This window comes from Rhinolophus ferrumequinum, chromosome 20, assembly GCF_004115265.2.
Source record: "Rhinolophus ferrumequinum isolate MPI-CBG mRhiFer1 chromosome 20, mRhiFer1_v1.p, whole genome shotgun sequence".
Classification (NCBI taxonomy): domain Eukaryota; kingdom Metazoa; phylum Chordata; class Mammalia; order Chiroptera; family Rhinolophidae; genus Rhinolophus; species Rhinolophus ferrumequinum.
The window spans coordinates 30,963,929-30,988,709 of NC_046303.1; the positions used below are offsets into that span (position 1 = coordinate 30,963,929).

The 24,781-nt window shown below is 40.3% G+C and overlaps 1 protein-coding gene across 9 annotated transcripts in view; it reads right to left on the reverse strand.

The window, feature by feature from the left end:
- Positions 1–24,781, reverse strand: part of DYNC1I1 (dynein cytoplasmic 1 intermediate chain 1) — a 295,576-nt gene that overhangs the window by 110,782 nt on the left and 160,013 nt on the right. For all 9 annotated transcript variants that reach the window (XM_033088732.1, XM_033088736.1, XM_033088734.1 and 6 more), the window contains 3 exons: positions 13,701–13,790; positions 5,902–6,064; positions 3,335–3,434 (listed from right to left, as the gene is read on the reverse strand). In XM_033088732.1, the coding sequence (XP_032944623.1) occupies positions 3,335–3,434; positions 5,902–6,064; positions 13,701–13,790 (353 nt within the window). The remainder of the gene's footprint in view (positions 1–3,334; positions 3,435–5,901; positions 6,065–13,700; positions 13,791–24,781) is intronic.

Consider the following 24,781-nt stretch of genomic DNA (forward strand, 5'->3'; position numbering starts at 1 on the left):
AGTATTATTGATTTTCTCTGCCAAACAATGCTCAACGAGTGCCAAAGTTGATGTAATTCCCCAAGTGCCTAAATTTCTTCTGTGGATTGATGTTTGGTGGATATTTTCAAATATTGCAAAGGTATAGTGTTCTTGTTTAAGAAGCCCAGGAGATCAAAGCAAAGCTATGCAGAAAACCCATACAGCAAGTCCTTGAATAACATCATTTCATCCAATGTCATTTTGTTATAATATTGAGGAGATGCTGTAGGTACTTAACTCTTGTTTATATCAATTAGCCTGCAGTGAAACTGGTTTCGTTTTATGTCGTTTTGCTTAAAGTCACAGAACCTATTGACCATGACGTTAAGTGAGGACTTACTGTCGTTTCTTCCTTTTTCTCCCCTCTGTTCCATTCTGTTCCACTCAGGTAATCATCCTAGACACACATGCCCCCATTAGACTCTAAGACTGTGCCTCTATCTTTGTCTTCTTTCTTAATATCTCTAGATTGCATCTAGATCCATTCAGGAAGTCTCTTTACCCCATAAGCTTATAAGCCTAGTCCTCTGAACCTCACAAAAGTTTTATGAGGTAGAAACTGACGATTCTAATTCTTTTTTCTCATGCTCCATATAAAATACATTTTTCAGAATTGCAAACCTCTTCCCCACAGTGCAGATGAACAGCTTACACAAAAATGGGGAAAAATAAATGTGGTCTCTCCATGGTGGAGTTTCTGGCCTTTACAGTTTCACTTCCTGCAACAAAAATATCACACGGCACCCTGTGTGGAGGCAAATCCATCCTCAGGCAAGATGTTGCATCACACGCGGAGGCCAGGAGGGAGCAGCCCCGCTGATGTTGGCCCTGCCGCCCCCTGAGAGAGCGCAATCAGCCCATCCAGGAACACAGTAAAAGTTGCCTTTGAGGAATGTGTCAGATAAGATTCCTGTGTAATTTCCAGACTCTGAACAAGTGAACAAGCCGAGCTAAGTGTTTCCTCAGGCTTGGATCTGGTTTCTGTGCATACACCCGAGCGTGCTCACAGACCACCCACACACTGGCGGGAAGTGGCTGAGCAAACCCCGCTTGTATCAGTCTCTGTGCAATCATGCGCTGCGTGCTCTGCTGTTCGGATGTAAAAGGAGATTCAAGAGGACAGAACTCTCACCCACTTGGTGGCTGATGACAGTCTGGTTGTGGGGATTACAACTTCTCTTCAGTTCTCCTGTTCTCCAGTAGGCTGAAATGGGGCTCTTCACATATTTTACTATTCTGCCCAGAACCCCTTCTTCTCTCCTCCATTTGTCTAAATCTGTCTTGTGAGATGTCTGGGCTGACCAGAAACAGATCCCAACCTCTACTGAACTCTGAAAGCAGTTGCTATCTGCCCCATAGTATTCAGCACTTATAATATCTCTTGGTTGCAGATTCCTAAGCCCCTTGAGGGAAGCCGTGGTGAAAACCATGTGCGCTGAGGTGCTAAGAGACCTGGGTTCAAATCCTGACTCTCCTACATCCTAGCTGAGTGACTTGGCAAACTACTTCTCTGAGCTTCAATTTCCTCAGCTATAAAATCAAAAACAGTAATAGTGGCTGCTTCATATGATGTTATGAGAGTGAAACAGGATAATACTGTCAGAGCCGATGGCACAGTACTTAGCACATGAGAAACACAAACTAAAAGTTGGCCAGGATTATTACGCCAAATAAAAGCACAGACTACAAGAAAGCAGAAACTGTGCTGCACATAAATGGCCAGGACTCACCATTCCTAGTCCCTTCATGGCTATTATGTCCTTGTCATTGCAGGAGGGAACAGAGCATGGCTGTAAAAAAACCTGGGCTCAGAGGGCACATCACCTGGGTTCAAATTCAGACTTCCCCACAACTAGGCTGTGTGCCTGTGTGCACATAATTTAACTGCTCAGCACTGGGTAGACTGTCAGCTAGGTGATTTGGCCATTCAGCAAATTGGCATTTGGTACATTTGCCTACTTTTACTCTGAATGCTGCACTAAAGAGTTAGACTTTTCTCTTATAGGCAATGGGGAGTTTTAATCAAAGGAGTGAAGCAATCAGGTTTGCATTTTAGAAAGATTACATTTGACCCTTGAACAACATGGGTTTGAAATGCACAGGTCCACCTATATGCTGATTTTTAAAAATAAATATGCAGTTGGCCTTCTGTATCCCAGCTTTGGAATCCACGGGTGTAGAGCTTTAACTGCATTGCTCTACATCATCTTATTATATAAGAGACTTGAGCATCCATAGATTTTGGTATCTGTGGGAGTTGCCGGGGGGAGGTTTAGTCCTGGGACCCATCCCCCGAAGATACCGAGGGACAATCAGTAAGTCAGAAGTTATACACAGATTTTTGACTGTGTGGGGCTGGCGGTTGGTGTCCCTAACCCTCACATTGATCGACAGCCAATTATATTTGGCTAGACATCCAAAAGGAAAACTATGTGTGGCCAAGCATAGATGTAGAAAGACCAATTACAAGGTTAGCAATATTACAGGTGTAAGATAATAAACATATGAGTGGAGAAATGGACATTCCTGTAGACAGACTGGGTCTAGGAGATAAGGGAGAGGAAGTCGCTAATGTTAATGATGAAAGTTCTGCTTTAGGTCCTTGGGTGTGGTTTTAACGTAGAGAGAATGTAGTAGGCAAAAAAGGATTTCGATATGTGGAAACAATGAGCTAGTTGTAAGTTTGAGATTCTATGGGACAGCCGAGTGGATCTCTCTGGTGTGTAAAGTGGAATTCAGTGGGGAGATTCGGTGGGAGATATACACAGGTTGTCCACGTGGTGGTTGAATCCAAAGCAGTGGAAAATATCTCCCACAGAGAGCATGTTGGGAAGAAGAGTAGAGGTTGAGGACCTGACCCCGAGGATCACAAGGGTGGAAGAGAAAAAAGAAGTCCTGGAGAAGTCTGAATACTAGAAGAGAGTAGAGTTGTAGAACTTAATGGAAGGCTATTGTTTTAATAAGTATGGGGAAGTTAACTAAGCTGAACAACACAGAGAAGTCAGGGCCAAAGAAGGCTTAAAAATAGCCACAGGATTTGGCAAGTAGGAAATCATTGGTGACCTTAATGAGAGCAGTTTCACAGACAGAATGGCCTGGCTCTATGTCTGGTATCTGCCGTATAGTAACTTCTCACTGTATATGAATAACAGAGTGCAAACATTAAACTGAAAACTCAGTAAAATAAGAAAGACAAGCAACAGGCATGGAAAAAAAATTGTAGGTTAATGAACATATCCGAAATAGTGGAGCAAATCTCTCTTATTTTTTTATACAAATCCCATGCGAGTATAACCCCAGCAATAAGTCTTACCTGGAGAGACCAGTCCATACAAGTGACTACTCGGTGCTTGGACCAATGCTCATCGTAGAACTGACGGTTGAAAGAAAGGTTGGCTCCAGCCTGGACATCCCTAGGAGGATTGAAACATCAAAGACAAATAAAATGCTTCAGAATAGGACTTTATCTCTGCTGCTCATATTGAAAGAATCAAATGGCAAGACTATGGCACACAGTATTCTCTGAAGTTAAAGTATCAATTTAGATAGAAAACTCTATCCACAAATAAATAAAGGAAGGAAAGTCTCCTATATGACAAGTTTTCTCTAACCTGGCCCAGAAAACGTTTCTACATATTGTTCCAAGCCTGCTACAAAATGTCAAATTTGTCTCAGGTTCTCATCTTGACCAGTCCTAAAGGATTCTCCTCTTCCCAAGTAGCAGAGTTTACTAGAACTCTCCCAGCTGTCAATGGAGCACAGGACACTTGGAGATGTTTTTCTTTTTTAATGGCCTTTTTTGGGGGGGAGGGGGGGACAGGACTTTATTGGGGAACAGTGTGTACTTCCAGGACTTCTTTCCAAGTCAAGTTGTTGTCATTTCAGTCTTAGTTATGGAGGGCACAGCTCAGCTTCAGGTCCAGTTGCCGTTGCTAGTTGCAGAGGGCGCAGCCCACCATCCCTTGCTGGAGTCGAACCGGTAACCTTGTGGTTTAGAGGATGCGCTCCAACCAACTGAGCCATCCGGGAGCTCAGCAGCAGCTCAGCTCAAGGTGCCGTGTTCAATCTTAGTTACAGGGGGTGCTGCCCACCATCCCTTGCGGGACTCGAGGAATCGAACTGGCCACCTTGTGGTTGAGAGCCCACTGGTCCATGTGGGAATCGAACCGGCAGCCTTCGGAATTAGGAGAACAGAGCTCCAACTGCCTGAACCACCGGGACGACCTTTGGAGATGTCTTTATATCCATGCCCCCTTATCTAGGCTTAAACCAGAGATAACATACATGTTTCTCTTTACCCTGAAATTTCTGAATGGCTATAGCAGCCATTAGCAAGTGATCAGTTCTACCGTGAGACAGACATGGTGGAAAGTGGGAAGTTTACCAAACGCATTAGATACTTAACATAGACCAAAATGGCATCTGGGCTACACTTTGGCTAGTGTTTACTTAGCTGATATTCAGCTGACCCCAACACCTCCTCTGAAGAACTCTGCACTGGTCCCGCATTTGCTCCCCAAGTTTAAATTGAGTAATGCTTGTTCTGTTCTAGCAGCTTTTTGGGGATGTGCCTAAAAAGCTGCCTAAATGTCAATTCAGGAGTTCCTCCACACTCACTTTTTTCTGTTCAATTGCTTTATTCCACTGGCTTGCAACCTGCATCACTTGTCTTATATACTCGTAGGTCTTGTTTACACTGGGTGACCTGGCTTCCGATTATTCAGGTTAGGCTCTACTCAGCTGACTTATTATGAGTTGCTTTCTCCTGCTAACCCTTCTTCAGCTCCACCTTTGCAAACTCAGTGAAGAGGTACATGCACCCAAGGAACTGCCAGGAAGCCAGAATAACTCTGGGCCAGGCACCCAGAAGGAAGTAGGACCCAGAAAACCAACTGAGCCACACAGAGTAGGATTTTTAAAAAGAAAACAGACATCACAGAACATGTATATTCAAAACACTGTTGTCTCTTTGAAGTAGGCTAAAGATTCTGTCAGCTCTTTAGAACATTTTCAGAACTCCTTTTTGAAACTGTTTTTGGAGCCTCTGTTACATTCCTTTGAGTGTCTTCAATGATGATAGGTTGTCCTTTGAGAATATATTTGAATTTTAGAAACAGTAATCAGGTCTGATGAAAAAGCAAGGTGATTTCACCTTTTTATATTGTTCGTGGCCAAAAGAAAGGAAGGCTAAAAGAATAGGTGGCTAAAACCCAGCTATTTCTATCTCTTACAAAGTTCATAAAATGCCTATTATTCCTATGACGATGGTTAGCGGCCACCGCCTTTTACAATATATATGCTGCAGTCACGGAGAAAGTCATTTGGGGTCATTCACTTTTATTGATTAGTCTTTGTTTGTTTTATCTGTAAATATATAGTCCTGTACATGTGTTTCCTAAAAGGCATATACAGATAATCTTATGGTATCAAAAGAGGAAAAAGTTTCCAATCTCTGTTCACTGTCTACCTCATCAGTTAAGGTCTCTCATATCTCATGTTTATTTTCTTCAGCTTCCGTTGGCTTAGACATGAAAAATAGATCTACTGGATATAAGGCAAATCTCCTTTTGCTGCTTATAAGAATTTTTTCTCAGAGGACAATGTACATGACTCTGCCAATCTCTATCACCTGGACTGTTCCCCAGATACCAAGTTCAAAAGCATTTCACGGAAGCACATGCTAATTACAGGGAAACTCTAAACCAGAAGTTATAACCAAAGTCCTTAGTCAATGCTGTTTAGCAAAATCAACCCTGGAATTTCATCTTCCTCTGATTTCTTAGTTTTGGGATTTGCCAAGTCAATACATACATGAATTTAGCATCAACAGATAACTTATCATTGTATTTTTTTTTTTTTAAATGCACACAAGAAACTAACCCATCTTTTTCCTCTAACTCTCGACCGCTGTAGTCAAAGAAGATGTCAGAGTCTTCTGCTAGTACTCTTTCAATTACCCGTATGGTCCGATCAAAAAAGATGAGAAATTCCTCTGAATGCAGGATCTGCTGTTTTTCTTCCTCTGTCAGCTCCCTTGGAGGGGCTTTTTATGTAAAAGTGATTGTTAGGGGAAAAAAAGAGGACAATTAAAAACATTTCACAAGGAATCCAACTCTTTAAAGAAACTGCTTATCAAAGGAGTGATGAGACAGTGAGATAAGCCATTGTTAATCTAGTCTAAATTACTCCCAAATTCACACCAAAGGTTTCTGCAGATGTCTCCACTGCCAATTTTACAAAAAGATTTCATATCTGGCCTAATTACTATTTGGAAGACTTGAAAAAGATTACAAATAAAAACAGCTTGGTGGGTTTTTGGTCATCCGTTTTAAACAATTTTATTTTCTTTAGAACTGAACTTGAAAAAAAGCTGAAATAGTACATAATAGAGAAATCTAAAACCATGTGTATTAGATACTACTGTAAAACTGCACATATTAAAACTGCACATATTAAAAGAACAATCTATAATATAAATTCAGATAGCACCCTTCCTCTTTCTATGGATAAATTCATTTTTTTTTAACCTGGTGAGTTGATAAGGTTGACTTAATTGTTATATAGATTCCACTCAAAACCTGAAACATGTCCTTCCAAACCCGCTTTCACCCAAAATATCTTCTGTTTTTCAACAAACACATGGAACAAATAAATGTTTCTGCAAGACACCTCATACTTGCTTTTATGCCTTACTTTTCTGGTATGATTAGTCTTATCATACTAATTTTGAAGATGCAAAATGAGGCAAAGAGAACTCAAATAGTTAATACGTCATAGTGTCTGAAAGAAAGTCAGTTCACCTCAGAGTCACAATTGGGTTACATACAAACTGTTTCTTCAGTCGCAGGGCTTACATAAAACAATAGAGAAAGGATTAAGAACTCCCCACACTGAGAAGCACTCAAGGGCAGAAACTGTCAGCTGAACATTTGTGATTCTTCAGGAACCCCCATTCAACTCTCAGGCACCCTGGGTGCCCCTCAGGCAGAGTGCCTTCAGTAAATGTTTGATAAATTACTCTTTCAGGAGAACCAGCAACACCTGAAGTTTAAGCTACGGAAGGAGGGTAGTGTATCACAATCACAGGTGGGGTCCCTGGTGGAATTGTTTCCCCAAAACTTCCACCACCATCCCCGAATCAGGACCAATTTCTACCTGGCCATATGGTCAGAGGAACCTTTTAGGTAGTGTCAGTCATCTGCAGCATAATTTTTTAAGGAAATGCTATTTGATTCTATTAATGGTATCTCCAAGCCATTGTCCCAAGAAATTGGAATTGTCCAAAAGCACTTCTGCAGAGCAACGGCAGTGGATCTCAAACTTTTAATGTTCGTAATGTCTCTCCCCTTCCAATCTCCCCTTTCCTGTCCCAGACCCCAAGGCAGGAGGTCCAGAATGACTCCAAAAATCTGTATTTGTACCAGAAACTAGAAGGATTCTGATGTAGATAGAATACACCATGAGAAAGCTCTCCAGGTAATATAACAAAAATGATTCATGCACTACAGGAGATCTTCTCTAAAAACAGTTCACTCCATAGTTTCTAGCATCCCTAAATGCAGTTAGAAATATTTCTTTGCTGCCGAAGTCTCCAGAGCCCTAAATATGCCATTGTGCACTGGGACTCTCCAGGAACCCCCATCAACTTCAGTTAAGCAGTGTTACCCAGACACTAGTTTGAGAAACCATGAAGTGAGCAATTTGTGGACCATAAGTTACAAGAAGAACTCTATAAAACCAACCTGGAATCCAACCTTTACTGTGCTGTATGTTAGCTTTTATTCTTTAATCAATTAAAGCTCTCTGAGAAGCAGTTTTATCTATAAAATGGGGTAATGATACCTAAACTTTGAGTCTGGCTTAAGGGTTAAAGATAAATATATGGGGCAAATAAGCATTCAATAATTGGTAATTAAGTAGCAATTTATTGGTCTACTTTTCAAAACTCCCATAAATTAGGAATTTGAATTTTTCATCTTTATGTAAGGTCAAGAAAACAGTAAAACTACTAAATGTAACTAGGCAAAAGGAAAAAAAAACACTACAAAATGTTAGGGTCATTTTGTTTTGGTTAGTACTGTTATATAAATAAATAAACTTCACTAAACAAAGATACTATCGGACCAAGAAGAATGTCTTATTTTAAAAGCCTCCTTCAGCCTTAGTCACTGTTGATGGATGATGACATGAGACACATTTGAAATTAAGCAAAGGAATAGGAATTTGCCCCTTTATTCCTGTTTTTATAATATAAAAAAAACACCTTTCTATTCTCTGTTTATCTTTTTCAGCTACTTGTACTTCGCCTGTATCTTTCCTTCCAGGTCCATTACTTTGAATAAAAAATAGTATCTGTGTAATTTTCTGTAATTTTTTTCTTCCCTGTAGCTTATTGTCACTTTGATCTCAGCTTTCAAGACATACAACTTCTTCTCTAAGAGAAACATAAATGGCTGATCAAAGTGTATTTGCAGAGGACAAGTTCAGGTAGGTGAAGCAGTAGCCTCTCCAGATATTATATTTGACAATACAATATTTGGCTTGAAATTAAATTGCTACTGAAGCAAAACAAAAGATATCTTTTATGTATATTAAGCTTTGATGTCTAACAGGGATCAAATGACATGATTTGTTAGCACAAAACAAGATGCAAGTACTTTCTTAAAATCATAAACAATATTCAACCTAGGAGTTAAACAGGACCATAGTTATCTTTGATAAAAACTCCAAACCTCCCATATTTAAAAATCTTTAAATTGATAAGTGCTTTTACAATATGATGAAAACCTAATGGCGTATCCAGGCACCACAATCAAAAGTTGTATTCAGAAAAGACCTGTCCAGATATCTTATTTTATGAAAGAAAATTGATCGATTAATGGAATCCACAAGGTTCAAAATATAAGCATAAATAATTGGAATCAGAATTGTATTACCCCAGGAGAGATCACAATTCTCCCTGAAATACCTGTTTGTGCAGCTTTTCCCTATCACTGGAACCCAATAAATTATTTTTAACATGTTCACTGCATAAATAGGTAGGGATTAATTTAATAGCAAAAGGCATATCAGAGCAAAACATGGGAATTGATATCTGAGTTTCTTTATAAGTTAAGCAGAAAATGCAATTATAGCAGGTTTGTTGTTTGTTTTTGCAACAAAATATTTAGTATTTCTGCCAAGAGCTAACAATACTCTGTGCATTTAAAGTAACCTTTAAAAAAACAAAAAACATTCTTTATGAAAAGTAGACACATGAATATGACTTACATACAACTCAAATGACATGACAAATTTCCAAACTTAACAAAATTTACCTGAATGGTTATATTTAGCTTGAATAACAAGTATGAAAACAATGTACTGCATTCATGAAATTCAAAGTTTAGACGACTGCCTGGTTCTATGAATTCATGTCCTGCAAAATTAAAATCTAATATAAACTTTTTAGGGTTAACTTTTTATTCTATTTATTATAGAAATGTTCATTTCTCTTGGTTTTACATATGAAAATACTTTTTTGTGTCTTTCATGATGATTTTATCCTATTCCTTCTGCTTTCTTGAGTTTTCTTTAGATTTTAAGGTGTAATTTTTCAGTTTCTCATTAATTTACTCTATTTACTATGTGGTATATCTTTTGGTTTCTCAGGTTCTTAGGATTCTTTTCTCTGTAAAAATGTAAAATTCATAATGAAATTCACAATTTATATTGAGATTTTACAATCTCATTTTTAGGTGAAAAGATTTTTTTTTTTTTTAATACCCACATCAGAAATGTCTTGCCTCGTTTCAATGATGTAGCTTTAAATTCCACCATAAAAAATTACATCTTTTAATATTTTTCAAGAATATATCTAAAAGATAAAAAAATAGATACGTAAATCCAGATAGCTTAACTTTAAAATCAGATTAAGCACGGAGAGGGGCTCTAAGGGAGGGGCTCATATGGGAATTTTACAGTGAAATCAGTTCATAAACAAGAGCAAGAAAATCAAACCAAACTAATAAAGAAGAATACCCTTCTCTGAAGTTAAGGTTTATGAGTTAATGTGAGGTTTATGAGTTGATGTGCATTTACAAGAGTTTGGTCTCTGATTCTGTTGTTTTAAATCTCCAAACACGAAAATATTAAGATACTCACCTACAAAAATTCCCTAAATTTTGATTAAAGGCTAAAATGTGCCTGCTGTTTTGCTCTACTCTGTTGTGGAAAAAAAGAGTGAAAACAGTAATAAATCAAACCCATATTTCTTTACTGTTTAATGCATTTTGATGTCACTTGGTCAAAAATGTTGAAAACTAGTGAACACTGATTTTTTCCCCCATCACCCCTCACCACTTTAAACTCCAAAAAAGGACAGATTTCTCAAAAATGTGTTCCCTGGTTTGAAACCATGTATGTCAAGTTTCAGCCCAGAGCAAATTTTTATGGCTGAGTAATAAATCCCTGAAACTCAGGGTTCATAATGGAAGTGCTGACACAGCCCTCACTACTATGCAGCCATGTGAATGGCGCCACGATTATATCTGCTAGAGATTTTTCAAAAAGTTTGCAAAATACTGTCTTGCTTTAAAAAAGAAAAAAAAAAAAGAAAAAGAAGCCAGAGAGTTTGATGTCAACATAAACATGCTTTTAACCCGTTATGTGCTAATTTGCAGAAAAGCCATTAATAGAGAATAAGGCACACAGGGCAGCAATAATAGGAAATGTACTTTCAAACTTCTTTTTGACTTTTACCAGGGCTTTAATCAATTCCATGTAGCGTAACAGTTAAAACTGGAGGGTGTTTTTGCTCAGAAGTGAAGAAGGAGGTTGCAGTGCTTGGCCAGAGAAGATTTGGAGCCTGGTGTTGTGAGGGGGTCAGGGTGGGATCCCAGCCAAGAGACAAAAAACATACCCTGGGCTCCTTATCACCCAGTATATCTTAAGGATATTTTGCAAAAGAAAGAAGAGGGTATTTTAATAAACCCCAACTTATTCTGTCACGTGCTACACCTGGGTTAATGATATTCTATCACCAGCTTTTTTTCTTTTTTTTAATGTTCTTAGTAAAAGTTTAAAGGTGAAATCTCTTCAATCAAAATCATTTAAAATCCCTTGGAAAAAGTAACTGTGCCTTCTATGGATGCCACTGTTAATGCTGAATCCCCTCCTTGCCCTCAGTTGTACCTCAGAACTTGAGAGTAAGCAGTCTCACTCCATGCCTGAGCAGTCTGAAGTGAGTGCGTATGACCAATATGGACCCAGTCGTACAAAAGTCCTCAGGGACAAATATGTGACACACACTGTGCCCAAGCCATAGGCATCTTTAAAATTTTTAGATCAAAATGGCGGCGTGAGGTGAGCCTCTGTAAAGCTCCCCTGGAATTTACAACTAATCAAACAACAATAACTCCACAAAGGACTCCCTGCACAGCAGATAGGCAAGATGAAGAGGCCCACTACTGAATTCACCTAAAGGTGGGCGAATCACACGAGCGGGGGAGGAGGGAAGGGAGAAATGCGGAGACGGAGTCACGCGGGTGGGCGCAGGACGCAGACCTAGCTCAGTGCTCCGAGCTCGCTGCATCCCGGAGCTACCACAGCTGTGGGAGGAAGAACTCGGACTGCGAGGGCTCCGCTTATGGCCCACAGGGCTGAGGGGACAGCATATAACACGACTGAACCCAACGCTGCTCACAGCAGAGACCTCGGAGAAAAGACTGAGGGAAGAAGGCTGAAAACTGTTGTTTAAGCCCTCACTGCCGAGCAGAGAAGGGAAGCCTTAGGCACTGAGACTGGCCGCCCCCTCTCTACCCTCCCAGAGCTCGCCCCGCCCCCACCTGCCCGGTGCTAGAAGCGGAGCAGTAGCAGTGTCAGATCAAAAGAACAGAATATTTGCTGTTCTGAGAACTGTGGACCACAGACACAGACTCACAGCCCAACTAGTTCCGGTAAAGCGGAGGGAGCTGTGGAAGCAGGACCCACTGCAGTGGTGGTCGCTACCTTTGCTCTGGGCCATCTCTCACAACTCACCCCACCCCTGGTGGCCCCACCTATCTGGGTGGATCCCCGCAGGAGTAAACATAACTGCTGAAACATACAGGCTCTAAATCTGGTGTAGGAAGAGCTTTGGAACTTCAAAAGCTCTCCGCATACCCGCACGGACACTGCGCTCTGTGACCCAGGCGAACTATTAACAGAGGAGAAGGCCGTCTCCCAGGGAATCCCCCCATTGTGTGAGAAGCTGGAATAGAGCACAGGAAACATAGCACTACCGTGTGAGAGAGGAAAAAAAGGCAGTAGTCGGAGAGAAAATAAAACAGTCTACCAACAATTACTGGAAAACAAAAGAAAGACCTCTTCCTATCAACCTGTTGCAGAAGCCACTCCTGTAGATGTCTAGGAAGAGAAATAATAAATCAGTAATTGCCATGAATAACCAAGGCAACAAGATAGCTCAGAAAGAAAGTGAAAAGTCTCCAGAAAGGAACTTAAAGATATGGAAATATGTATGGAATATAGATATGGAAATCTGAAAACATTTATCCATAAAGACATATGTGCTCCAATGTTCACTGTAGCTTTACCTATGGTGGCCAAGACATGGAAACAACCAAAGTGTCCTTCGATAGATGATTGGATAAAGAAGATGTGGTACATATACACAATGGAATACCATTCTGCCATAAGAAAAGATGAAATAGTACCATTCGCGACAACATGGATGGATCTTGAGATTACAATGCTAAGAGAAATAAATCAGATAGAAAAAGTAGAGAACCATATGATTTCACTGATATGTGGTATATAAAACTGAAAACAACAAAAGAACAAGACAAACAAATGAAGAAACAAAAATGCATAGACACAGACAATAGTTTAGTGGTTACCAGAGGGTAAGGGGGGCGGGGGTTGGGAGATGAGGGTAAGGGGGATCAAAATATATGGTGATGGAAGGAGAACTGACTCTGGGTGGTGAACACACAATGGGATTTATAGATGATGTAATACAGAATTGTACACCTGAAATCTATGTAATTTCACTAACAATTGTCACCCCAACAAATTTAAAAAAATTTTTTTAATCAAATGGGCTTGGAATTAGAATTATATTGATCTATATTTGGGACATTTATTAGGAAATATGAAAAAATCTTTTTAATCTACACTCTGTTCTCATGGACACTCCATTTGGCAATAAGACAGACAATTTCAAAATTCTCTTTTGTGTTCAGATCTGAGAATCTCAAAAGAATACAAAGTTCGATTTTTAGAGAAAATCACCTGTAATATTGTTTTCCTCTTTCTTTTTTCTTTTTTTGTTTTCTTTTTTGCTTTCTTGTTACTGTTATCATTGGGAATGTACAATGGAGTGAACTAGATAAAGAGACAATTAATAACAAGTGTTTTATTTCATGACTATTTAGTAATAATTTTACTGGAATTGTGATTGGACTCAAATTGCTGGAAATGTAGATGGTTTATATTTTATTTGCTTCTATCACTTAAAAAAACAAATGACTCTTGCTTTGGAGATTAAAGTTCACGGTGCCAAATGTAATATATTGAAAAGTCATAGAAGACTTTCTACATAGGGGATATACATTTAATTTTTACTTACCTCTATAGTCCTTATGTTGGTAAAAATAAGTAAGTAAATAAAATGATATTTTAATTGATCTCTCACAGCATACCTTCTGTCACCTCCTGTTTTTTGTCTTGATTTTCCAGTTCCGAATCATGGCCAATTTTGGGTTCCACCATTTCCTCATCGTCCTCATCCTCTAGAAAAAAGAAAGAGAAAAGTGCATCATTATCTTTCCTTTGAATCAAAGTCTTTGGTTGTTGGTGGGAGGTAGGGGCTAAAGGTCAAGTTTCAATCATTTAGGGCAACTTTTAAGTAAATCAGTCCACAATGAATGCCCAAGATATATGTTCATGAATATATAAATAAATTATCTCTAAAAGGGGCCTCTTTGAAAGTTCCCCCGAGCTGCTGAGAAAACCGCCCTGAGTCAGCACCTGCTACATCCACCTCCAGGCCTTCAGCACATGGGATGTCTTGGAATTGCCTCTCTGACCTCTGAAGCTTCTTCAGAGATGGCCCAGGAACAGATCTTAAAATGTTTCCACCTGGGGCACATTCTCCACAGGGTACACCTGCTGTACAGACGACTCATTTCCAATCGAATTCTCACCAAATTAATTTGTTTTTGACCTACAGGAAAGGGTTAAATACAGGTCTGACCCCAGGTCAAATGCCATTGGCAAGTAAACAGGGGTTGGGGTGGGGGGGGCCGGTAAGGCCCCGAAAGTCATGGCCATAGGCCTGGGAGAAAGCAACCACCCCGACACGGCATTTACACATTCGGAGCAGCGCGTGCATTAATGTGAATTTAATGAGCACTAACAAATGGGCCCAGTCGGCCACCACTGCCAGATGTGATGGCGCCCTTCCTGCCCTATGCAAATGTGTTCACTCTGTCTGCTCTCAACCTGCTTTCCTCAGAGGCTCCTTTCATTGCGGGGCACTTGAAATCATCAGTCTCACAATGTAGAAGATGCAGGGAAGATCAAGGTGTCCCCAGAAAACCCAACTTATAGAAAAAAAATGATTGAAAAGAATTAAAACTTGCTTTCATAGGTTTTTCATATATTACCTCCTCTTTTCAGTATCATATTCACTGTTAAGTGACTGATTTCATGGGTTCAAATGGAGTTTAAAAGAAAAGATTTCACTCCTCCCCCAATCATTCATTCATATATTCATTTGTTCAACAAATATTTACAGACCTTCTATAAAATATCAAGCTCAAATAAATGTATACATATTTCATATATATCCTGAAAAAGCAACTCTGAAAGTTCTAACTATATTAAACAAGTTATTTGTGGAGGGAATATCAATTTTTTAAATGCGGATGTATAAAGTATAGTATTGCGATTTAGATACTAATTTTTTTTAAAATATGAATTTTCACTGAAACACAGTATTCTATATGCACGTGTGTAGATTGTGGAACCAACCTCATTACTTTATAACCACACTATATAGATATCAGAAAAAAACGTAAAACACTTTTAAGGAAATTGTCATTTATTATTAAGACATGAACACATTTATTATTAACACATACCTATGAAATAAAAAGCTGCACTTAAAATACTGAGAAGGACGCTGAGTTATACAGATGTTTAGACAAATAAATCTTTAAAATGTTAAGTTATAAATAGCATAGTTGAGTCCTTACCCACATAAAGATATCACTGCTATCTACCCACTGAAAACCTGTTTGGAACGTCCTGAACAAAACATCCACCACATGATGTATCTTCCTGATCCAAAGACCTAACACAAAGCCCAGGTAGGTACTAGCTGGAGGGCAGTTTCCTCCTCTGGTAAACCTTCAATGGAGAAGCAACTTTCAGAAGGTCACGAAGCTGCTCAAAAGTGGCTCCATTTCTGAACCTTCTAGAAACATTTCTTTATATGTAACAGATTCAGCAGTGATGTCCTGACATTTACTAACTGCAAGTAAATACAATGAAGACAAAGACAATAAGGCCCGTGTGATATGTTAAATTGTGTCTTCATCCCCAAATTGCACATGTTGAAGACCAACACCCTAGGACCTTAGAATGTGACCATATTGGGAAATAGGGTTGTTGTGGATGTAATTAGTTAAAATAAGGACATCCTGGAGTAGAGTGGGCACCAAATCCAATATGACTTTAGTAGGTGTCCTTACTAAAAGGGGCATTTCAGACACAGACTTACACACATGAAGAACGCCATGTGAAGAGGAAGGCAGAGATTGGGGTGATGCTTCTATATGCCAAGGAACACCAAAGATTGCAAGCAAACCACCAACAAGTAGGGAAGAGGCATGGAAAAGATTCTTCTTCCCTTCCCTCAGAAGGAATCAACTCTGCCAACACCTTGATCTCGGAATTCTAGCATCCAGACTGTGACACGTAAGTTTCTACTGTTTAAAACACCCAGTCTGTGTGGCACTTTGTTACAGAAGTCCTAGCAAACTGTCATGAGCACCTGGAAGGATAGTCGCCACATTTCAGTCTCTTCCTGGGGAGAGCCAAGGGGACATTAACCCCTCGGCAGGGCCCTACGTCCCTGCGTGGTACTCGTGATGCGAGTGGGGAACAAAGTCCGGGCACCCAGGTTCACATAGAGTGAGTGACACAGCTTTATTTGGGAAACAATGTCTCTCCAGAGACCAATGCTCTGGTAAGCACAGAAGGTTATACAGAATAGAATAGAATTTAATAACGAACCCAGTCCCAGAGTCAATCGGGATGGAGAAGGTTCCTGGTCCAGGAGAGGCGACTGGGCCCATGACGGGTCTGAGGCGAGCTGGTCTTGCAAGGAAGAGCTTCAGAGAGTCCCGGAGTATCATGGTTTGCACCTCGCAGAGGGCTCTGTTGGATCGTCCAAACGAATGTCCTGGAGGAACGTTCCGGAGTGTCTCGCTCAGAGCCTCGTGGAGAGTCTTAGCCGGAGCGCCCAGTCAGACCACTCACGGCATCGCTCTGGAATTCTGCCTTTATCCTCTTTTCCTTGGACTTGTTTACTTCTGAGGTGATAACCGGAAGTTGTTTGCCAGGACTTGTTTACTTCTTAGCTGATAACTAGAAGTTGTTTTGGTGAATGTGTTTATAACTCAATTTTGTTATGTTCAGTTTCACACAAAAACATGTTTTTTACTTTATTCTGATAAGTCTCACACGTGTGCGGCCATAGTCCTGTCCTACTAGTAAACAACTTGTTTTGCAAACCTCAGTCCACATATATACTATTTTATATGCTCTGTACACAAACTAATAAAGCCAGTCAAGTGCCTCGTTTCCTATGATCTTATGATCTGGTAGAAGAGATAAAGGAGATACTCAATAATAATACGTAAGGCAGTGATGAATGCTTTACTTGAACCTAATTTATTTATCAGAACTTGGCATCATTAGGCTAATTTTACAGATGAGAAAACAGAGTAATCCATCCCTGCACCCACCCCCCCAGCAAAAAAAAAAAAGAAAAATTACCAACCAATGAAGCTTCAAGTTCTGTCCGGTTTTGCCTGTTTTCGAGTCTATGATCTTTAACCATTATGCATACTGCTTCCCTACCCACAGCAGGATGAAATAGGAGAAGCCTAAGTACAAGCGGTATGACGGTCCATTGCAGTGTAAGGAGGGGTTTGTGGAGGCTTTCTGAGGCGGACATTACATGACCTCAACTATTTTATGACCCTTATGACATAAAGTGACCTCACCGTGGATCGCTCATCTATATGTAGGGCTCTGCTGAGAAGTGAGGTTTCACATCCTTGAAAGCCATCCAAGATGGGTTGTTTTATCAAGAATTTACATGCCGCATTCAAATTCTGTTCCCATTTTCATTTCAGAATCCACCACCCCGAGACCTGACCAGCAATGCTTACTCCAAAGCATTAACTCCTCTGGCCAGACAGATTCACAACCTGGGTGGGAACAGGACACCAAGGGAAGTAACTGATCTAGGTCCAAGGCTGGAGTCTACTTGCGAGCTTCTTGATTTTACACAATTCATAGGAACTCTCTGAGGCCCTGTTTCCATATTTGCTGAACTGGGATAATAATCCTTTCTTAAAACACAATGTTGTTGTAAAAATAACCAAATAAAATCAGTGATATGAAATTGCTTTTTAAACCACTAAGAGGGTTTGGGAATACCCATAACCAGAAACCTCCCAACTAGTGTTACCTTAGCTTATACGTCACCAAAGATTTATTGATCACTTACTATGAACCAGGTGCTGGGAATATGACAGAACAAGACAGACAAAAAAAAAAAATCTCTGTGCTCCTGGAGCTTCCATTCGAGTTAGGGGAGAGAAACCACAAACCAATAAACAAAACATACACTGCATCAGATAAGCGCTGTGGGGAAATAGCACGCTGCAAAGGGGGACTGGGCTTGCTCGTCGTGGGAGGAAGAGCTGAAATTTAAAACAGAGTGGACAGGGAAGGCCACACTGAGGTGACATTTGAGTAAAAATTTCAGGAAGTTAAGGAGGTAAGCTGTGTGAAGATCTTGGGAAAGTAAGGCTAACAACAAATAGATTCTATTGCCTCATTCTGTGGACCCAAGGGCTGAAATGGGTCAAGGTCTAAATTAATTTATTATCAGTTCCATTGACTATGGAAAACAATTGTGCTTTTATCAGAGCCATCTATTCTGTACATTCACATCTTGTAGTTCTCAAAATGTAGTCAGTTTCACCAAGGACTTGAATTAGTCAGCTTTAAATAATATTAAGTTCTCACCTGTCACAGATATAAGGGTTTTTATTTTAAACTTTAATTCCTGGAAGAGTCAAAAAGCAACATCATGACAGGAAGTGCCACTTACAGCATATTTGACAAATATTATTTAAAAAAAATACTATTAAGGGGTTGGCTATAAAAAGGGTTAGGTTTGTGACAGCAACGTGTTAGTTTATGTGTGATGTGGGAAAACAGCAGGTTATCTAATTCTTTAAATGGAAAATCCTTCTCCAGAGAATATGTTTTTGATGAGTTCTTTTTAAAAACCAACAAATATTTATTGTGTTTATAATATGTGCGAAGTCCCATAATGAGATACTGTGAATAAGAGAGAAACAAATTAAAAAAAGAAAAAAGTTCCTGCCCTTTTAAAGTGGTTACAAACCAGTTGTAGGCATTAATCTTTAATGGCCACAGAATTCTTTGTCTATCAGCCTTTTAAAGACACAAAGTAAGTGTTTTAGTGGATTTGTTGAGGATATAAAACACAAGAGACTGGTTTGTTTCTCTGCATACTGATATGTTTGCCTTGCTCAGCAAAGAGAGTATATTTTTCTTTAAGACTCTGGTTTCCTTTCTGGTGCAATTGGAATTACTTCTGTTGAAACCATTTTCAAAACAGTTAAATAACTTTAAAGAAAAGGATTTATGTAGACCCGCTACAGACTACTGATATATGAGTTATGCCACTAGTTCATACCCGGTTACATTTCCTCTGAGATTGGGGAAAAAAATTACCACCCATGTATGGTTTCCTGTATTAGGTCCACACAAGAAATTAAACTAGTGGCAGAACTTAATGACCTGTCAGTGAAGGGGCTAATTTCAAATAATGGCATCTTTTGGCCACATTATTTTATTTAGCACCCAAAGCCTGCCGTCTGCAGTTGCTGCATTCATTCCCTCTAAAGTTGAAAAAATCTTTGGTAACCACTGTCCTCCTTCCTCAAGATTTTCTGCAAGTCTAAGAATGAATAATTGCATGTTCAGCAACAATCACCTATAACACACTGAGCACAAGGCCTGACCCACGAGCTCCAGAAGGGTTAGTTTCCTCTTCTAGTCTGTGGTTCCGAATAAAGTCAATATAGTCAATTTGAATATGCCACCGTCCTCTCTGTTGAACTGCTCTGATGGCCTCACAAATTTGAGACACTGGAGAGGAAGTGCAACTGAACGTTTGTCAGTGTTTGGCAATACAATATGAAAACCCCTTTCTGTCTGGGGGTATCCCCTTGCAGTACCGCTGTATTGGTGACATGTTGGACCTTGTTTTCTTCTCCCGAAGCCCAAAGGGAGACATTTCCCTGCTTTCCATCTTCCGGTGACTAAAACTCAGGCAGGAGCAGTCAGACTGGATGCTCCTAAATGGGGCTCCTAATTTGGAGCCAGGAGACAAAGCTGAGGGGACGGTTAGGAACAATTTGGGGCAACATGCCATGGCAGCAGGGTGCCCAACATCCTGGCCCGATTGTTCCAGAGGACCAAGGTCTGGGTTGGTCCCTGCCCTTTTTCAAGCCTATTCCTCTGCCTCCTTTTGCTTCTGTGAGCATCAGATTTCCTTCCAATAAATCTCACTAGAGGTGGTGTCAGCACCAAATTTCCTTCCAATAAATCCCACTGAACTTGGTGCCTGCTGCTTGCAACCAGAACCCTGAGCGACACAGGGCAGCCTTCTGGGAAGAAAAGGGTTTGTGTTTTATAAAGTCAGTGGGTTCTCGCTTTCCTGTGCTCTCTCAGGGCCTGCAAAACCCCAGGATAAGAGGGTCTGAGTACCCAGGTAGAGCTCTCGCTGCCCTGCTCCTGGGTTTTCACAAGGGAGCCATGGCCCCTCCACCTGTCACCTCAAGGAAGACAGCTAAGTCTGGCCAGGTGCACAAGGACGGCAAGAAGCAGAGTGGGCCATTTCACTCCATCCTTCTTGACTCCAAAGGCCATCTTGCTGCAGCCAAAAGAGGGAGACACAAAGAAATTACCACATGGCTTTGAATTGATCAGGACAACGCCTGTAAGATGCACAATTACTTTATGTAGCATTAAGAAAAACAATTACTGCTAATAACACTATAACACATCAGCAATTCTAATGTGAAAAACGGAATGTTGGAATTGATGTAATCATTTGAGGCTTAGAAATAAATAGAAACTAGTTTCCAAAAGATGAAAGGGATGGCAAGAACACACAGCCAATTCTAAATCCAGCTTACTACTGTGTGACTGTTGGTGAACAGACTTGAAGAGATACAAAGGCACTTTTTTGGTTTTTAGATGTCTTGCTTTCAATGTTAAGAACAAATGCCCTAGCCACGTTTCTATAATTTTGTGTATAGATGTTTCAGATGGTGCTTCTTTTTATAACATATTTAAATTTTTCAATAGAAAAACAAAGAGTTAATCTCTCAAATTAAAATTTAGTTTTGATTTTAAAAATAATGTATTTTAATGAAGATATTCCTTGCAGTTCTGTCTTTGGCCTCATCGCTTCTCATATCAAATGTCACTCTATGTAATATTTATGCCTGTGTCTCTCATTATCACGCACAAACTGCCATCTCCATTTGAGACAGCCCTTCTAGGCTCCAGATTCTGTACTGCACGTTCCAATGTGAAAGTCCCACAGGCTCGCTCCTCACACTAGACGTGTTCAAAGCAGAACTCCTACCTTTTGCTGAGATCTAGTCTTTCGATTGCCTTCCCCATCCTGCCTAACGGTACCACCATCCACATGGGTTCACAGGTGGACACCAGAGTACCATCTTCAATTCCTTTATTCCATGGGGGCCTATAAGAAAGGGTCTCAAGGCGGCCAGATGGCTCAGTTGGTTAGAGTGTGAGCTCTCAACAAAAAAGCTGCCGGTTCAATTCCCGCATGGGATAGTGGGCTGCACCCTCCTGCAACTAAGACTGAAAACGGCAACTGGACTTGCAGCTGAGCTGCGCCCTCCACAACTAGATTGAAGGACAACGACTTGGAGCTGATGGGACCTGGAGAAACACTCTGTTACCCAATAGTCCCCAATGAAATAAAAAATAAATAAACAAAAGAAAATAAAAGAAAGGGTCTCAAAGTCCTTTCATGGAAGGACACAGGTGGATTTGAGACAGATTCAGTCTCTGAAATCTGTCTTAAATCCACCTGTGTCTTTACTGCACTTTAGTCGAGGCCAGTACCATCTCTTGCCTGCAGTATTATTGTTTTTTGACTGGTCGTCCTCCCACTACCCGTCTTGCTCTATATTTATAGTAGTTTCACTTTTTTTTATTAAAAAAAACAAACAAAAAACATTTCTATGTATCCTTCCTCCACCAAAAAATCTTCTATATTTCCCTTAAAATTTTAGTATAAAAGCCCATAGATTCTTCTTGTCTCTTCCACCTCATCTTCCTCTACGGACGATGCACAATCACCCAATATCCCAGTAGGTTCATGCGTCGAAGATACTGCATATTGTTTCTCTCTGCTTCTGTCGGTCTTCCCCCCAATACCCAGGAGGTGATTATTATTAGTCCTTCATGACATGATTCCAAAGCTTTACTTCCTCCCGGATAGATCTGCTGACCTCTCCAACTGTTCCACCCGCCCACCTTGTATACATCTCAATGATAGCACATCTCAGACCACGTGAAATTAGGTGTATGCATCTATCTCCACAACCAGATAAAGAGTCCCTCAAAGATCTACTCTTGTTAGTATCATCAATGTCACGTCTTGAAACTAGTAATATCAAGGTCGGTGATTGTTCTGGAAAGGTAGTAGTTATAAACCACACTGTTTAGGACCTTGCGTGACAGAATGACTTTGGACTTCTTTCTGAAGATCAGTATCCCCCTTTTTAGAAACATAGATCTTACATAAGTCATTAAAAATTAATTTAAATTTCAAAAGGAATTCAAGGCACTGAAGATGCTAAATACAGCTTCTGAAATCTCATTGGTCTCCTTCCCAGCCCTTTATGCACATTCTGTTATATCTCTCTACCGGCAGCCTAACTTCTTGATGAAAATCCTGCTGCCAACCAGCCCTGTGGAGAACTGGAGGCTTTTAGAAACACAGTAGATAAGATCTGATGTTGTTTAAGAATATGGAGGCAGACCGGAGGCTGGAGCAGAGTGAGGAAGCCTGGAGTGAGGGAGACAGGTAGAAGATAAGCTATAGCTGTAGTCTAAGCAACAGATGATGAGAACTTGACTTAGGACGGGTTAGTTGCCAGTGGGTGTGATGAATTGTACTGTGAATTGAAACCTGTGTTTGTACAGCAGACAGTGAGCGTTCTCGGACAGAACACACTCAACTCACCCCGTCCTTGGACCAGCTTTGTGCACCGTTTGCTAGGGTTGCCAGGAGTCCAGAGAAAGCCATCCTCCAGATATGCATCATAGCGGCCAAAATAAAGTATAACATGCACCTCCGAATGCTTACACAAACCAAGGTGAGCGCCTCTGTGTTTTAAAAATATGCAGGAACGACATATTTTGTGGGATTTTCAGTAAGCACTTTGTTAAATATACTACCTGCTAATATTAAAAAAAAAAAAAAAATCCTTCACTTGCTGGTCTAGAAAAATCTGGCCAGAGTAAAGAAAACATACATTTCTCATCGTACAGAGCGCTCCTGTTAACACGCTAGGCCACATCAGTTCTTTCCTAAGGCTCTAACATGACAGTACTTGGAAAGTTTACTTCCTGATGGAATGTCACCCAAGGCATTGCAAATGGGAGGAAATGAAAGAAAATATTCAAAACGAGAGAGGAAGCCAGAGAACAGTACTTTTTAGCAGCTGTTTCTGAAACTTGTAACTGTGCTGATATATAATATGTGTGCAGTAAATACGTGTTGAATGGAATCGGTGTGGATTAGTCGGCTTGCATGAAGGACAGAGACCAGGAAGAGAACAACGCTCTTCTCAGAGATGCCCAGGCAGAAGCCTGTGGGTAACTCCAGCATTTGATGTTTGGGATGGGAAGACTTAATTGATCTCTAGTTACATACATGTTCCTCCTTAAAACCTTTAACGGCTCCCTATTTCCAGGATTAGCTATTTAAGGCCCATCATCATCTGACCCCAAATCGATTCTCCAGCATTGCTCAAAGCAGAACAGCCCTTGACTCAGCTGTCTATGAAGTAAACCAAGTTTGTTGTCAGAAACCCCCCGCTCCCCATCTTCCCTCTCTTTAGTCTTTTATATTTTTTAGTCCCCCCGTCTCTCAAGCTTTCTCAAGAAGTCATGGATCCTTCAGCCATAGAAGAGAATAATGCTCATTCTTTAATTGCTCAACACACTTAAAGAATACTTTATTGTTATTGATGAGGAAACTGAGACTCAAAGAAGTTAAATAAGTTACTGAATGTCAGACAGCTACTAAATTATAAAGGGAGATTTTTGGACCCAAGTTATTGAGGCTTCAAATTCCATTCTGTTTCAATTGTGTCCATACTGTCTCCCAATTGCTTGAACTACGATGTGAAGGATGAAGGTGTCTGCGTGGGTTTGGAGGTGAGAATAAGCATGACCAGTGGAGAAGAAAGATCATGAAATGGTGAAGCTATTTTTCAGCAGAGTTGAAAACAAAGGTGCCACCATACTCTGTTCAACAGACCCCAGCTTCTCTTTCCGTGCTCAGTCAGGATAGTTTCAGCACGGTGAGTGGGCTGCTTCACAGTTCTTATATAGATTCAGATGTGTTGCCATCTACTGCAGGGGAGGTCTAGCTTGAACAGTCTTATCTTCTTCAGTATAAGACCATGACTACAGGAAGTGCCCTGCTCTGTATCTTGCCCCACGGGTTATACTCTCCCCTTTGCTGACCCTGAGCAAGCTTCCTCGCTTTTCTTGATTTTGCCAAAAACTTTCACTTTCATCGCTCTTGCATTTGCTATTCCTTCTGCCTGGAATGCTTTTTTCCCAAATATCCACATGTCTTTCTCATGATTTTCTTAGGGTCACAGATGATGTGAGATTTGTGAGGTCTTCCCTATTCAATCTATATAATATAGGAACATGCCTCAATCCATTCTGCCCTGGCACACAACACTTGTTTTCCCCTTACCTTGATTTTTTAAAATTTCATAGCACAGATAGCTGTCTGATTTTATACATTTAATTACGTATTTATTGTCTGTTTCCCACCACTAGAAAAATAATTCTACATCAAGTGACTACGCCTCTTCTTTGCTCTATCCAAAACATACAGAAAAGTTGGATATGTGGTAGGTGGCAATAAATATTTGTTGAATCATAAGATGACTGAATACACAAAAGAATACCAAGGCAGCACTGTATCTTGAAACCAACACACACACAATTCTGTAATCCAGCAGAGTACTGGCATCCCTGTTATGGAAATCGGGGTCCCCCATCTTGTCATGGGTGCTTACAGAACCACAGATCTGGTTCCTTGAGATGGGAATTATCTATCTCTGTAGCATTTTTATTCTCTAGAAAATGGAAATGA